Source organism: Stylophora pistillata, chromosome 14, assembly GCF_964205215.1.
Source record: "Stylophora pistillata chromosome 14, jaStyPist1.2, whole genome shotgun sequence".
Classification (NCBI taxonomy): domain Eukaryota; kingdom Metazoa; phylum Cnidaria; class Anthozoa; order Scleractinia; family Pocilloporidae; genus Stylophora; species Stylophora pistillata.
The window spans coordinates 13,097,379-13,110,950 of record NC_142532.1 but is presented as its reverse complement, the minus strand read 5'-3'; the positions used below and the strand labels follow the sequence as shown (position 1 = coordinate 13,110,950).

Here is a 13,572-nt window from a genome sequence, read left to right as displayed (position 1 = left end):
CAAGGTATCAGTTTGGTTGAATCGATGTAATGACCCTGTTTTTGAACAAATCAAACTCTTCCCCATCGAGTTTGTGTCAATGGCACATGCTAAAAGCTGATCAACAATCAATTTCTCAATTGACGAATTGTTGACGGCAAAGTCCTCGTTTCCTTCAGCTGCCTCAACTTGTGCCTCTTTGATAACTAAAATGAAACGGGTAATGATAACAGCATAAATAATTATAATTTGTAACGGTCTTTTGTATCCTACTCTTTTATCTCTTGCTTTTTACGGTATGCCCTTCTGTTGAGAAGAATCTGCCCCAAGTAAGTCATTCGGTTTCCGAGAGGCAGTCGCTTAACTTAATTCGGTTAAACATCGATCTTGCAGAGTCCTAATCAACATTGTGGCTCGGTAAACGATGTTCAGAATTAATTGTTTACATCACCAATTCTCGTCGCCGATCTTTTAAACCGTCCCTTGTTAGTTTGGTTCGTTAATGATTTTTGGAGTTTTTGTGGATCTCGCCTCAGTCTTGATGCAAAAAATCTTCGTTATAAACGCCCACCAGTCTTTTTGCAGAAGAAATTTCTTTATATTCTGGGATGTTTCTTTTCTATACCAGGCTCACCCTCTGTCGGTTAAGAATTCAATAATTTCACCGAGTTTTCTGACTTAATCACCTTCTAAAAAAGCACTGTTTGAATCCAGGTTTTTGTCACCGGAAGTAGCCTTACTTTTGTCTGTTAAAGAAATGACAAATAAAAGACTTTCATTGTTTTTTTTGTTTTTGTTTTTGTTTTGTTTTGTTTTTGTTTGTCGCATATTGTGTGCTCTGTAATTCCCTCTTGTGCTGATTCTCTTTATCGTAATAAATAAATTTTCTTTTGATCACAAACACTTTTCTTGGACGAAATCAATGATCGCGCAATTGACGACTGGTCTGTTCGACTGTCGTGACAGCAAGATTATTCGTTACGTTCATCATAGTTGACAAATAAAAGTTGGAGTTGTATTATTGTAATTATGATTGTAATCTGACAAAGTTTAAGTTCTTCGTTACCTGGGGAACTATTGTCGACTTCAGCAACAGCCAGGTTTCCATCAGCTGCCATATTTATCTCTTTGTCACCTGAATATAAATTAACGGTTAACACACGCGCGATCGGTGGCGACTTTTGTTTTTTTCGCCCTCTAGTACTTCCCTGGATTTTCCCCATAAGGTCACAATATTCAAGTATAAAATAGTTTAAGTAATTGAAAAAAAAATGCACGATGATCCCATTATCTTTATTATTTTTTTTACTCCAAAGTCTAACTTGTCTCGCAACACTTTTTCCGGGTAACCCTTGCCATTCTCAGGTCGTTTTGTACAAATTTAGTTGAGTTATGTACTTCTTTTGACGATTAACGGCCTATAGTCGCTTAACCAAATAAAAGCACGATACAAAAGTGTCAGAAAAATCATAAAATTCGTTTGATGTAACAAAGCCTTAAAACCTTGGTTTGAAGGTTGGAAAACTCTACGGAAAAAAATGTATGATTGGAATATCTCAAGTCATTTTGCTTCTTTTTAAAGTGCCCCTGAGACGAAAATTGACCATTTTATTTTGGCCTAAATTGTTCACACAATGTTGAATTGGGTCAAGTTAAGACCCTTTTTGCCATTAAAAACTCAAAACAAACCTTCGATGACCAATTTTTACCGCTTCAAAGTCGTCCAAAAATGGTCTGCCATTGCTGAAAACATGTTCCAGCCGAGCTCGCAAAAACGTCATCATGACGTCAAAGGCTCAACAAAACTTATGCTTTGCTTTGTCACAACTCTCTTCGTTCGCTGCACAGAGAATCACACATATTACTTTTTTGAGAACTGTTTCGTTGTCAGTCGGGAAATGTCGACTTTTTCAGACGGTGAATTGTCCCAGGAATCATCTGAAGCTTCTATGGATAGTTTAGCGCTGACAAACGATGAATTTTTGTCACGCGAAAAAAGATAAACACAGAACGGCACGGATTCTACATGTGGCTTTTGTGGTCGTATCGCTTTTTCGCCTTCGAACTGTATTTTTGCTTGTCGTAAGGGATTTTCCCTTTTTGTAAGAAATGATCGGGTGATTAGTAAAAATAGTTTTAGGCAATGGCTAAATGTGTATCCGAAGGCGGATATTGGGAGTTTGTGAAAGCCATTTCTAAGCCATCAATGTGTTTTCCCCGATGCGTTTGGTCAATGATCTCATTAACCCTTTCCTACGTGTTTTTTACTATCGGTGCTTTGAGAGGTTTGAAGTGAACTCTGTTGTTGAGTTGCACTTTGGCCTCTTTTGTTTTTTCTGTCTTATTCATGATGACTATTGTTGTGTTGCTTCGGTGAGGTCTAAAGCAGAGTTTGTTTCAACTCTTTTAGAGCCGTGACCTTATTGCGTTACAAAGTATTTTTTGGCTTAGATGCAGTTTGCAAGTAGCGTTATGACAATTTCCCAAGTAGCTCTGAAGGGCGATAGAAGACTGAGCCAGTGGCATTTAGTTCGATATGAAACAGAAGTGGTTCTTTGTTTTGTCCGTGAAAGGTGTGACGGAGGCGCATTCGTCTTGCGAATAAATCTCGCAAAAGTTGGCCCGATTTTAAATTCGTTTGTCACGGGCGTTGGGATGAATTTGAGACCCTTTGATAGCACGCTGACTCGGCTGTCAGATGGTTGATAGTTTGACAGGTTTTTAAAGAAATTTTCATTTTCTCGCTTTTTTGGCTGCAAGCCTACATTTTAAAGTGTTTTTACTCTCTGTGTCTTCAGCTGTTTGTTCTGCTTTCGCTGATATTAAAGCCAGCTTTTTTTAGAATCAGAGCACACAATTATATTTTTCATCTCTTTTGTATAAAAGTGAGCTCTTTGAGGTCAGAAATCTCAATCCTCAATTCGGCTATTTTATCATTCTTATTTACAATGTTCACCGAGTACTTTCCTTTGCGTAAGGTATTCTGCCAGAGAGTTGTTAAAGGTGGATATTGATCAGCTCATATGTAAAGGTGACAAAATCCGTGGAGGTTCGTAGACTTCGCTTTCCGGCGTCGAGATCGCACTGAGGACGGTTTTTCTGGTCCCTTCTCTTCTTGAACGGTAGGCACTGAACCCGGCAGAATTCTTCGCCTAGATCCTTCAAAGTACACAGATCTCTCGAAACAGTCCTCCGAGAAGTGTTCGGAGTAGATCACAAATATTTCTGTCGGATTGAAGTTTACTCGGCGAGGTCGCACAAATCGCATCCGTTTTTCCCGCTCTGATCTATTTTCAAGGCTCGATGGAGAGAAATACCTGCAGCATGGTCTGCACGAATTCTTCAGCTTTAAATTACGCATCGATGCCCAGTCATTTTTGTTTAGTTTTTGTAAGAATAGAGTAAAGCACTCTGTTATGTTTGCTTGACATTTTGCCATGTGAGATTTTCGCGTTGAGCCTTTGACGTCACTTCCTTTGAGTCTTCCTCTTCTACTTCCTCTGAGTCTTGCGATCAACTTCCGGAACATGATCACATAATGGCGGACGCGAAATCGTGAATTTAACAGCCCGAAAAAAGATATTTCTGGTACTCGGTCTAAACTGAAATTTGGCAGAGAAGGTGAAGGAGACACACTGAACAAGAAAATGGAAAAAAATGAGGTACGAAAATTTTGATGTCAGGGGCACTTTAAGCAGAAACTGCCGTGCCACACTCAATTGTAGAGCTTCCTAGATAATTTCGTGCAGATTTAGGCTTACATACATTACTAGTTTTAGAAGTATCACTAGCTTGTACCTTTTGGTTTGCTTCCATCATCATTTGATTCCTTCTTGGATGTAAAATAATCTTGAAATAGTAAAAAATTAAAACAAAGAGCTGAAAATCTTAAATTGTGCAGTGACGATGCAATGTTTGGGCTGTGAAGAAAAAAAATTTTTCTTTCTATCCCTAAGACTGACCCACTGATACTCGATCCGTTTTCAATCCGTCGAAAGTCCAAATTGTCTCGCAACATTTGTTCTAAGTAACCCTTGCTGTTCCCGCGTCCTTTTGTACAAACTTTGGAAGGGTTAAGTTATGTACACCTTTTATCTATCACGGCTGAGAATCACTGAACTCATAACTCACGATATAAAGTGGGAGAAAAAACTTTAAATTGTTTGATATAACAAGGCCTCAGAAGCTTAGCTCGTAGTTGGCAAACAAATCGAGTAAATTCCATTTTAAGTTTAAACAGAAACTTCGCCGTGCGTCACTTTTTTTGTGGATTATGTCGTGTAGACTTAGGCTCACACTCATCAGCTTTTCAATGATATTTTGTACCTTTTGGTTTGCTTCCATCGCCATCTGTTTCCTTCTTGGATGCAAAATGATCTAAAACAGCAAATAAAACAAATTCACTTTGAACAAAGAACATTGTTAGTGTTCAGTTTGTCAGTGTTCAGTGTGTTTGTTTTCATAGCGCTCGTTATACTCAGTGGTTACAAACTTAGAATACAATTATCCTTTTGTGCGTGTGTTTTTTTTCTCTCACCTGAGGAAAGTCCATCATCCAAATCCAGTTTTTTTTTAATTGCTGTAACTTTATCCTGCACCGTACCTAGAAGATAGAATTAGGTTATGCTTTGGAAATAAATCAAAATTGGTGAAGGATAATAAATTGCTTAAAGATAACCATCCATAACTGGGGATGTTTTCGCCTAAGGTTTTCCTATTGTTGCTTTTAATTGCTGTCTTAGAGATAAAAATAGAGTAGAAATAAATCCGGCCGATTAAACTCCACTAGGCTCGATATTTTTAAAGACTGATTTCACTTCACTTCCTCGCTTACCCACAAAAGGAGTATCCTTCATATCCATTGTTTTCTAAACAGAAACAGCTTTACTTTTGTCTGTCAATGAATTTACAACGAAATGATTTTCCTGCTCTTCTTTTAGTTATCAACTGGACAAAAAAGCAGTTCATGGACTAAACTTGTGATAGCGCGATTGATAACTGGTGTCTTAGATTGTCGGGACACCAAGAATATTCGATTTGCTCCTCACAGTTGATAAACTTCCAGGTCTAGTTGTCTTATCATTGATAAAAAATAAAAAAAAAAAAAAACCCTAAAAGTGCTTTTTGTTTTTTTTCTCACCTGGTGAACTGTTGTCAGCAAAGTCCACGTTTCCTTCAACTGCTGCAGGGGAGGCTTGGTGACCAACTAAAATACATATAACAAATAATAATAACACTCCTACTCGTGAGAAACTCACGACTTTTGTTTTCTTCATCTTCAAATATATTCAAGGTTTTTCCCCTGGATGTAAAAATATCTAGCACCGAAATCAGTTTGGAAAGTGGAAAAATTAAAACCCATGGCTATTGTGCAGATTTGGGCTGTTAAATTAATTTTTTCTTTATTTCTGTCCTAAATATTGACCCACAGAACATTATTCACTTCGTTTTCAATCTTCGAAAAGCTCACTTGCTTTGCAATGTGTTTCCCATTGTTTAATTGACGCCTAAGCTTTCACACATTCTGAGTTTACACTATTTACTTGTACCTGTTGATTTTCCGTCACGGTCATCTGACACATTCTTGAATCCCAGTTGACCTTGAAATGGTAAAGAAGAACATTTTACTTAAAGCAAAGAGTACTTTGAGCCATAAAGATTCAGTTGTTTGTGTTTGATTTATTTTCAAAGGTCCTGGAGAAGAGCAATTTATTTGCTGTTTCATTTCTCTTACTTGATGAAAGCCCACCATCCAAATCCACCTTTTCTTGGTTTGCTGAGTCTTTCCCTTTCAAAGTATGAAAAAATAAATAAAGAATCAAACATACTGAGTTGTGCTTTAGAAATCTCCTTGAAATGGATAGGGAAGTTTCTTTCTAGAAGTTTATTATCACTCAACTTTGCGTGACAAATTAAGACAACACAGCACAGTTCTCAAGCATTACATCCATGTATTAGCTGCAGCTGCCTGTTAATTCATTTTAAACCAAAGTTTCATTAATAAATCAGATTTATGATTACAATAGACTTCCATACTATTTACAGTTTGACTATGTACCTGTATAGCTGCTGATCTCTAAATCCTCTATTTTTCCAGATGCCGATGAAACTTTAGTTTTCTCCGACTCTAGAATAAAAAAATGGGTTTGAATGATCGTGATCACCGTTTCCATCGTCATCAACATTATCATATTTTGTTATTGTTTATGTTTTGATTATCGGTAGATTCTGTTTACTGTTCCCATAACCGTTTGGGTCATGTAACAATTAATTGTACGAAATCCCTCAGAGACACTTTCCTTCTTATTAATGATCCAAGTCAGTCGTACTTACCTGCAACTGACGAAGAAGCTTTAAAGTCCACTCCTTTATCACTTAAGGTAGCTTCACTATTAGCTGCCCCTGAAATTTCGAAGAAAAGATGCATCTTATCTAAGTTGAATTAAATGTGGAGCTTCTTAGACAATTTTGCGCAGATTTAGGCTTACACACAGTAGTTTTAGAATTATCTCTAGCTTGTACCTTTTGGTTTGCTTCCATCATCATTTGATTCCTTCTTGGATGTAGAATAGTCTTGAAATACTACGAAAAAAAAATTCAATTTAAACAAAGAGAATTGAAAATATTAAACTGTGGAGTGACGATGCAATATTTGGGCTATAAATATTTTTTTTTCTTTTCTTGACATTGACACACTGATACTCAATCGATCCGTTTTTAATCTGTCGAAAGTCCACATTGTCACGCAACATTTTTTCCAAGTAACCCTTGCTGTTCTGAGATCCTTTTGTCCAAATTTTGGTAGGGTGAAGTTATGTACTCCTTTTGTCTATCAAGGACTAGAGTCGCTGAACTCATAACTCATGATTAAAAGTGTTAGAAAAACATAAAATCAATTGATATAACATGGCCTCAAAAGCTTGACTCGTAGTTGGGAAACAAATTGAATTAATTCTATTTTAAGTTATTCTTCCCCAGTTCAAACAAAAACTTCGCCGAGCGTCGCTTGTTTGTGGATTATGTCTTGTAGATTTAGGCTCAAACTCATCAGTTTTTCAATGATCTTTTGTACCTTTTGGTTTGCTTCCATCGTCAACTGACTCCTTAGATGCAAAATGATCTTAAAACAGCAAATAACGCAAATTCACTTTGAGCAAAGAACTCTGTCAGTGTTCAGTTTCTGGTTACAAACTTAGAATGAAATCATCGTTTTGCATTTTTATTCTCTCACCTGAGGAAAATCCATCATCCAAATCCATTTTTTCTTGGATTGCTGTAACTTTATCCTGCAACCTACCTAAAAGATAGAATTGAGTTGTGCTTCGGAAATTAACTGAAATCAATGAAGGATAATGATTTAAAAATATTACCACCCGTTTATTGTCAATATTTTAGACTTTGATTCCACTTCACTTCCTCGCTTACATGCTAAAGGAGCATCCTTCATATTCAGTTTTTTCTCAACAGAAGTAGCTTCACTTTTGTCTGTCAATAAAATCATAACCAAATGACTTTCAATCTTTTTTGAGTTATCAACTGGTCAAGAAGGCAACTCATATACTAAGCGTGTGATAGCGCGACTGATATGTAGTCTCTTAGCTTGTCAAGATACCAAGATTATTTGCTTTGCTCATCATAGTTAACAAACTTCCTTGTCCATTTGCCTTATCATTGATGATTCTACAAAAAATCTGAAGAAGCTTTTATTTCTTTTTCTCACCTGATGAAATGTTGTCAGCAAAGTCTAGGCTCCCTTCAGCTTCTACAGGGGAGGCCTGGTGGCCAACTAAAATACCAATACATATAAATAATAATAACGCTCCTACTCGTGAGAAACTCAGGACTTTTGTTTCCTTCATCTTCAAATATGTTCGAGGTTTTTCCCCTGGATGTAAAAATGTCTAAGACCGGAATCAGTTTGAAAAGTGAAAAAAATCACAACATAAGGTTATTGTGCAGATTAAGGTTGTAAAATAGTTTCTTCTTCATCTCTATCTTAAATATTGACCCACAGAAAGCTAATCAGTCCGTTTTCAATCTTTGGAAGCTCACTTGCTTTGCAATGTGTTTCCCAGTGTTTAATTGACACTTAGGCTCAGACATATTCTGAGTTTGCACTAATTGCTTTTACCTGTTGACTTGCCGTCGCCGTTATCTGACTCCTCCTTTAATCCAAATTGACCTTGAAATGGTGAAGAAAAATATTTTACTTTAAGCAAAGAAAACTTTGAACCGTAATGAATCAGTTGTTTGCGTTTAATTTATTTTCGAAGGTCTTTTTGTAGTCACAAACTTGAGAAGTGCAATTCATTTGCTGTTTTATTTCTCTCACCTGATGAAAGCTCATCATCGAAATTCACCTTTCCTTGGTTTGCCGAGTCTTTCCCTTTCAAAGTATCTAAAATAAATAAAGAATCAAAGCTATTGGGCTGTTCTTTGGAAAGTTCCTTTAGGCGATGAAGTGTAATGAATTACTAGAAAATAACCCCTTACTCTGCATACATCAAGAAAAAATAATTGCCCCTTTTTTCGCCCCTGTCATCTCAGTATTTTTGCTTGTTATTGTTCTCAAGCATTTCATTGCTGTATCATATGTAGCTACTGTCGATTCATTTTAAGCCAAAATTTAATTAATAAACCAGATTTTTAACACTATGTTCTTCTATACTGTTGACAGCTTAACTTTGTACCTGTGGAGCTTCCGATCTCCAAATCCTCCAGTTTTCCAGATGCAGGTGAAACTTTAGTTTTCTCCGAGTCTAAAATTAAGAAAAAAATGGTTTGAATGATCGTCCTGGCAGTTTTTATCGCTGCAACATCATCATATTTCTGTTACTATTTTTGTTTTCATCACCATTAGATTCTGTTTACTGTTCCCATAACCGCCTGGGTAATGTAACAATTAATTGTGCGAAATCCTTTTTATTATATTAGTTTTATCATATTCCAAGGCAGTCATACTTACTTGCAACTGACGAAGAAGCTTTAAAATCCCCTCCTTTATCACTTAAGGTAGCTTCACTTATATCTGCCGCTGAAATATCAACAAAAAGATGCATCTTATCTAAATTTAATTTAATTTAATTTTAATTTAGTCCATTTTCACTGCATTAAGTTTTGCAGTGAGGAAGGACTAAAAAGGAACATAGGAACCATTCGTGCTAGTCCACCCTCCCACCCATCCCACCCCAGGGGAGGACATCCATCACACAGTAATCTCGTGTGTGGGAAATTAACGTCTCCTACCACAACCCTGCAGGAGACGGGACCTCCATTTATTCGTCCCTATCCGAGAGGACTAGAATATCTAACCATTTCTTGATGTTATAGAAAGGTAGCAAATTCTTCTCAATTATTTTAAGACCCTGAGTTTTGGTCTGGCCGGGGCTCGAACCCTCGACCTCCCGCACAACAGTCCAGCGCTCTATCCATTGAGCTTATCAGATTCTAATTATTAGCTTTAATCTAATTAATACGTTCCTGACTAAGTTTAGTTTAGTGCATCTCAATGGTCGGTTGTTTATTCAAGTTTAGCTCAGTGCAGAATAAATTTAGTTCAGTACGACTGGTCTAGTTTGTAACAAGAAATGAAACAAAAAGACAGCCAGCTTAAATTATGATCAAGAACACATATCAGACATTGAACTTGTCACACCCATCCAAATGGTTTCCTATCACGGGTGGCAAACTTACAGCGAGAGACAAGCGAGGAGTGTAGTGCATATTTAGACTTACAGGATAAATACAATTTTTAGAAGGATGAGTTGATTAACCGCAAAAATATTTTCTTCCCATCGTGAAGGCAAACTCTTTTCTGTCATTATTGCACAATTCGAGAAAAATCTGATATGTATTTAGTAAGTGCTTTTCTCACCAAATGAACTGTTGTCACGTGAGTCCTGGTTTCCTTCGGTGTCTTCAACTTGCTCCTCTTTGGTAACCCAAAAAAACAAAGAATGTCATCGGTCATAAAAACTGCAACAAGACTATAATTTTTTCAATCTGCTTAAAAAAAGAAGCCTGCCGAACAAGTTTTAAAACTGTCACTTCGATTTTTCGTTCATATCGTGAAAATGGCTGAAGTATTTCATCATGGTGAATGAAGGCGTGAAATTCATCAGAAATATTCTTTATGATACAGGGTTGATACACATTCAGCTCAAACATGTTACTTATACCTGTTGATTTGTGACCAGTGACATCAGACTCCTTCTTGAATAAGACTTGACATTTCTCTATGTCTAGGGATCACATGGAAAATAACTGTTCATTTTGAGTACAGATGTAAAGTACACGCACTCACCTAACTCTGTTGTTTGTGTGTTTTTCGCTTATTATAAATTATAATTTTTTTTTTCTTTTGCATAGGCTTCATTTTTCAGGTAACTTTTCGTCTCAAAATTGTTACAAACTTAAGAACTGCAATTTATTTGCTGTTTTTTTTTTTTTTTTTACTTCAACCGAAGAAAGTTCATCACTCAAATCCAGTTTTCCTTGGATTCCCGAGACTATGCTTTCCGACATGCCTAAAAAAGGGGAGGTCGCCTCAGGTTTAGCGTGACTCTCCTCAAAATGAAACTGTGAATGCAACTGCCTCAGAACTCTCTTGGCTCAAACATAAAATGTGATCCAAAGATCTAAAATGTTGCAGAATTAAATATTGCAAGGAGTATGCGTTTCTCAAGCTAAACACTGTTTTGGCAACTCAAGTTTGGATTTTCAAAATCGTCTTTTTTCGAGAGAGTGTCAACCGATTATGCTTTATTCATAAGTTTACCAGTATTTTTATTATTCTTATTGCGGACTCCTCAAGGAATATCTAAATCTGTCTTTCTTCTGTCACGCATTCTTTACATGTAGCTACAATTTATATCGATTGGGAACTACTTTAATTAGTGAGGACAATACGGATTTCAGGTGGTTACTTTGGCTTCAAGTGTAACGGGAGACAGACAAAGTACACGACAAGACATTAACAGAACTGCCTGAAGGGTTACAACGAAGCCAAAGATATTCCCACGATCCGAAAAAGAAATTTAAAACGAAAATTGTGACGTCACTCTTCAAAGTTCCATTCTATGAGTCAAAGCTTTTCAATGCGGCACGTGAATTTTGGAAACCTAATACTGGTTAACTCCAATCTCTTTACTTGTTTTGTTCCATCATTTTTTCGTGACGAAATGATGTCGAAGTGTAACTCTCTGGCAGGCGTTAGCATGAATTTTGCAACTTGGTCGACAGTGAAACTGCAATGGTAGTTACGGTTTAGAACTTGAAGATGAGTAAAGCAGATTTAAAAATAAATGGTAAAGCGAGAGTTTCGGTGAACAAAAAACAACGAAGGAATTCTACAAGGTGTCAAGGTACAATTGCACCACGTGCTTTATATGTGATTTACATCACACGCGGTTTAATCAAGTAAAAAAAAATTAAACAAACAAAAAGAATGCTAAGATACCTTTCCGCGTTTGACTTTAAAGGCTACTTTTAAACTATGTAAGCTCGATTTATCGTCAGACAAACCATTACCTTGAGCTACAGATAGTCTCTGCCACAGCCATTTTATTCTTAATTTGTGAATGTCGTGTGTCTCCCATAAAAAAGAAAATTTGCGAAGATGTCAACACTGCAGCTGAATCAACCTTTGCAGCGTAAATCTCCCTTGGCACAAACTGGTTCCAAAAGCCAATGAATAGCCGCACACGTCTACCTCTAAAATCTGAGCGAAACATGCGGTTATCTCGTCAAGGTATAAAACCTGTCATTTTCTTTCAGTTGTTAGTGGCAACGCCGTCATAGAAATTCATCTTTATTCTGGTTAAAGACTAAATTAATTTGTCAATCTTTCCATTATGTGCATGCCATATTTTATTGAAATTTTTTTTCTTTTACCTGTGGAACTCTTGCTCTCCAGACCTAGTTCTTCTTTTGATTGCACGACTTTATCTTCAGCCATAACTACGAATAAAACAGAACCAAACCGGTTTCCTCTGTGTCGTAGACATTTATTTGAAAAACGATTCTGAATGCAAAGGTAAAACAGAAAAACATGTTACAGCTAAAAAAAAAAACATCGAGAAAATTTGAAATGTATTCTGTATTTTTGATAAATTCAAATCTGTATGATGCACGATCCTCGCAGTAGGATCAGGAAAATCTATCAGGAAAATAGGAAAGGTAGATATCAAAACACCGAACATTTTAACGCTCCGACGAAGGGCTGACGCTCGAAACATCAGCTTTTGTAATCGTTACGGTGGCCAATTTACCATTTCAACTTTGTTGATATATCCAAATGATTTCGTTACCCCCACCGACGCAGCCCCAAACAGTTTTTTTAATGGATCGACTGAGACTGAATATAAAATAGAAATAAACGTTATTAAATTCCCCAGCTTCAGAATGATAAATTAGTTCCCCGTAGTAGCGCTTTAACTTGGAACCGTCTCGATCGCCATGACGAGTAGAATAAAGAAGAAACAAATTAAAATTAGTGGACTAAATTTGCAGGGATAGTCGTCAATTTGTCGATTTATGTTCAAACAAATTTAATGCACATGTGTGCTGGATGACGCCAAAAACAATGCACAACTGAATTCTTACCTCGATCTCGAAGAAAAAATTCTTTAAAACAAGTTTCTGGGATCAAACTTTCTCTAGCTCCTGACTCTAGATGAAAATGTGATTGTCTCCAAAATGAACATGTAACATGTACAGTGTTCTTGTACAGACAGGAAGTCGTAGGGAGGTTGTATGAAATATTAGAGCTGGAAACCGAAACTTGAACTTCACGTTTCATTTTCGTATGTCATGATTTTATTAGGTTTCTTTTGCAACAACGGTTGATCAACACGATCGAGATGCACTGCAGCTGTGTAGTAAATTTTACAGAAGACACAGTTAAATTCGACTCCCCTGCTCCTTTTGCTAGAGGTACTTGTTACCTAAATTTTCCCTTTATACCCCCTGATATCAGAATTCATATTCTCCTCAATGTACTTTAAACATTTCCTGTGACTGACGAGGAGAATTTTTGTATCGATCAAGAGCTTCCTTAGTCGGCAATCATTTCCTTGATTCCCGCTTTCAATTATCTTTCGTAATCGCATGTCACTATTGAAAATATTTACATATTATAAAGCCCTTGGCTTGCTATTTTTGACAGGCATGGAAAAGAAAATTTATGATTTATGCTGGAGCTCTAACAGAGAAATAAAAAAGTGGGATGCCAACATCAGCTTCCTTCGAGCAACGAGGAAGAACAAGAATTCGAAAAGCACCAACGATAGAACTAAAGTGAACAACAGATCAAATTTATTCACATTCCTCCGCGCGAACGATGAACGCACTAAAATGTGCTTCGCGCCCAGCATCAGCGGGCTTCGTAGCTCAGTTGATGATAGCGTCCAACTAGAGCCTGAGAGGAATGAAGTACCACGCCTTATGCCCCAGGCATCGATTGCCCCCCCTAGCGTCATAAAATGGCTGCTTGTTTTGAGTTTTAACATAAGTTTATTACGTTGCAAGAACCACCTTACATATGATCCACCCAGGATACAAAATTATGAGGATTTATCAACTGAGTTGATGACG

The 13,572-nt window shown here is 36.9% G+C and overlaps 1 protein-coding gene across 1 annotated transcript in view; it reads right to left on the bottom strand.

Annotated features, from left to right (window-relative positions):
- LOC111343241 (uncharacterized) overlaps nucleotides 1–12,698 on the bottom strand; it is a 36,595-nt gene extending 23,897 nt beyond the window's left edge. The window contains exons 1-23 of the mRNA XM_088744614.1: nucleotides 12,583–12,698; nucleotides 11,872–11,937; nucleotides 10,158–10,220; nucleotides 9,854–9,910; nucleotides 8,945–9,013; nucleotides 8,670–8,738; nucleotides 8,312–8,377; nucleotides 8,111–8,161; nucleotides 7,700–7,765; nucleotides 7,211–7,276; nucleotides 7,052–7,099; nucleotides 6,502–6,561; nucleotides 6,313–6,381; nucleotides 6,038–6,106; nucleotides 5,714–5,767; nucleotides 5,529–5,579; nucleotides 5,120–5,185; nucleotides 4,517–4,582; nucleotides 4,306–4,356; nucleotides 3,778–3,828; nucleotides 1,046–1,114; nucleotides 666–725; nucleotides 2–185 (exon numbers count right to left, since the gene is read on the bottom strand). Coding sequence (XP_088600740.1) covers nucleotides 2–185; nucleotides 666–725; nucleotides 1,046–1,114; nucleotides 3,778–3,828; nucleotides 4,306–4,356; nucleotides 4,517–4,582; nucleotides 5,120–5,185; nucleotides 5,529–5,579; nucleotides 5,714–5,767; nucleotides 6,038–6,106; nucleotides 6,313–6,381; nucleotides 6,502–6,561; nucleotides 7,052–7,099; nucleotides 7,211–7,276; nucleotides 7,700–7,765; nucleotides 8,111–8,161; nucleotides 8,312–8,377; nucleotides 8,670–8,738; nucleotides 8,945–9,013; nucleotides 9,854–9,910; nucleotides 10,158–10,220; nucleotides 11,872–11,935 — 1,469 coding nt within the window. The 5' untranslated portion in view covers nucleotides 11,936–11,937; nucleotides 12,583–12,698. The remainder of the gene's footprint in view (nucleotide 1; nucleotides 186–665; nucleotides 726–1,045; nucleotides 1,115–3,777; nucleotides 3,829–4,305; nucleotides 4,357–4,516; nucleotides 4,583–5,119; nucleotides 5,186–5,528; nucleotides 5,580–5,713; nucleotides 5,768–6,037; nucleotides 6,107–6,312; nucleotides 6,382–6,501; nucleotides 6,562–7,051; nucleotides 7,100–7,210; nucleotides 7,277–7,699; nucleotides 7,766–8,110; nucleotides 8,162–8,311; nucleotides 8,378–8,669; nucleotides 8,739–8,944; nucleotides 9,014–9,853; nucleotides 9,911–10,157; nucleotides 10,221–11,871; nucleotides 11,938–12,582) is intronic.
- Nucleotides 12,699–13,572: the final 874 nt, after the last annotated feature.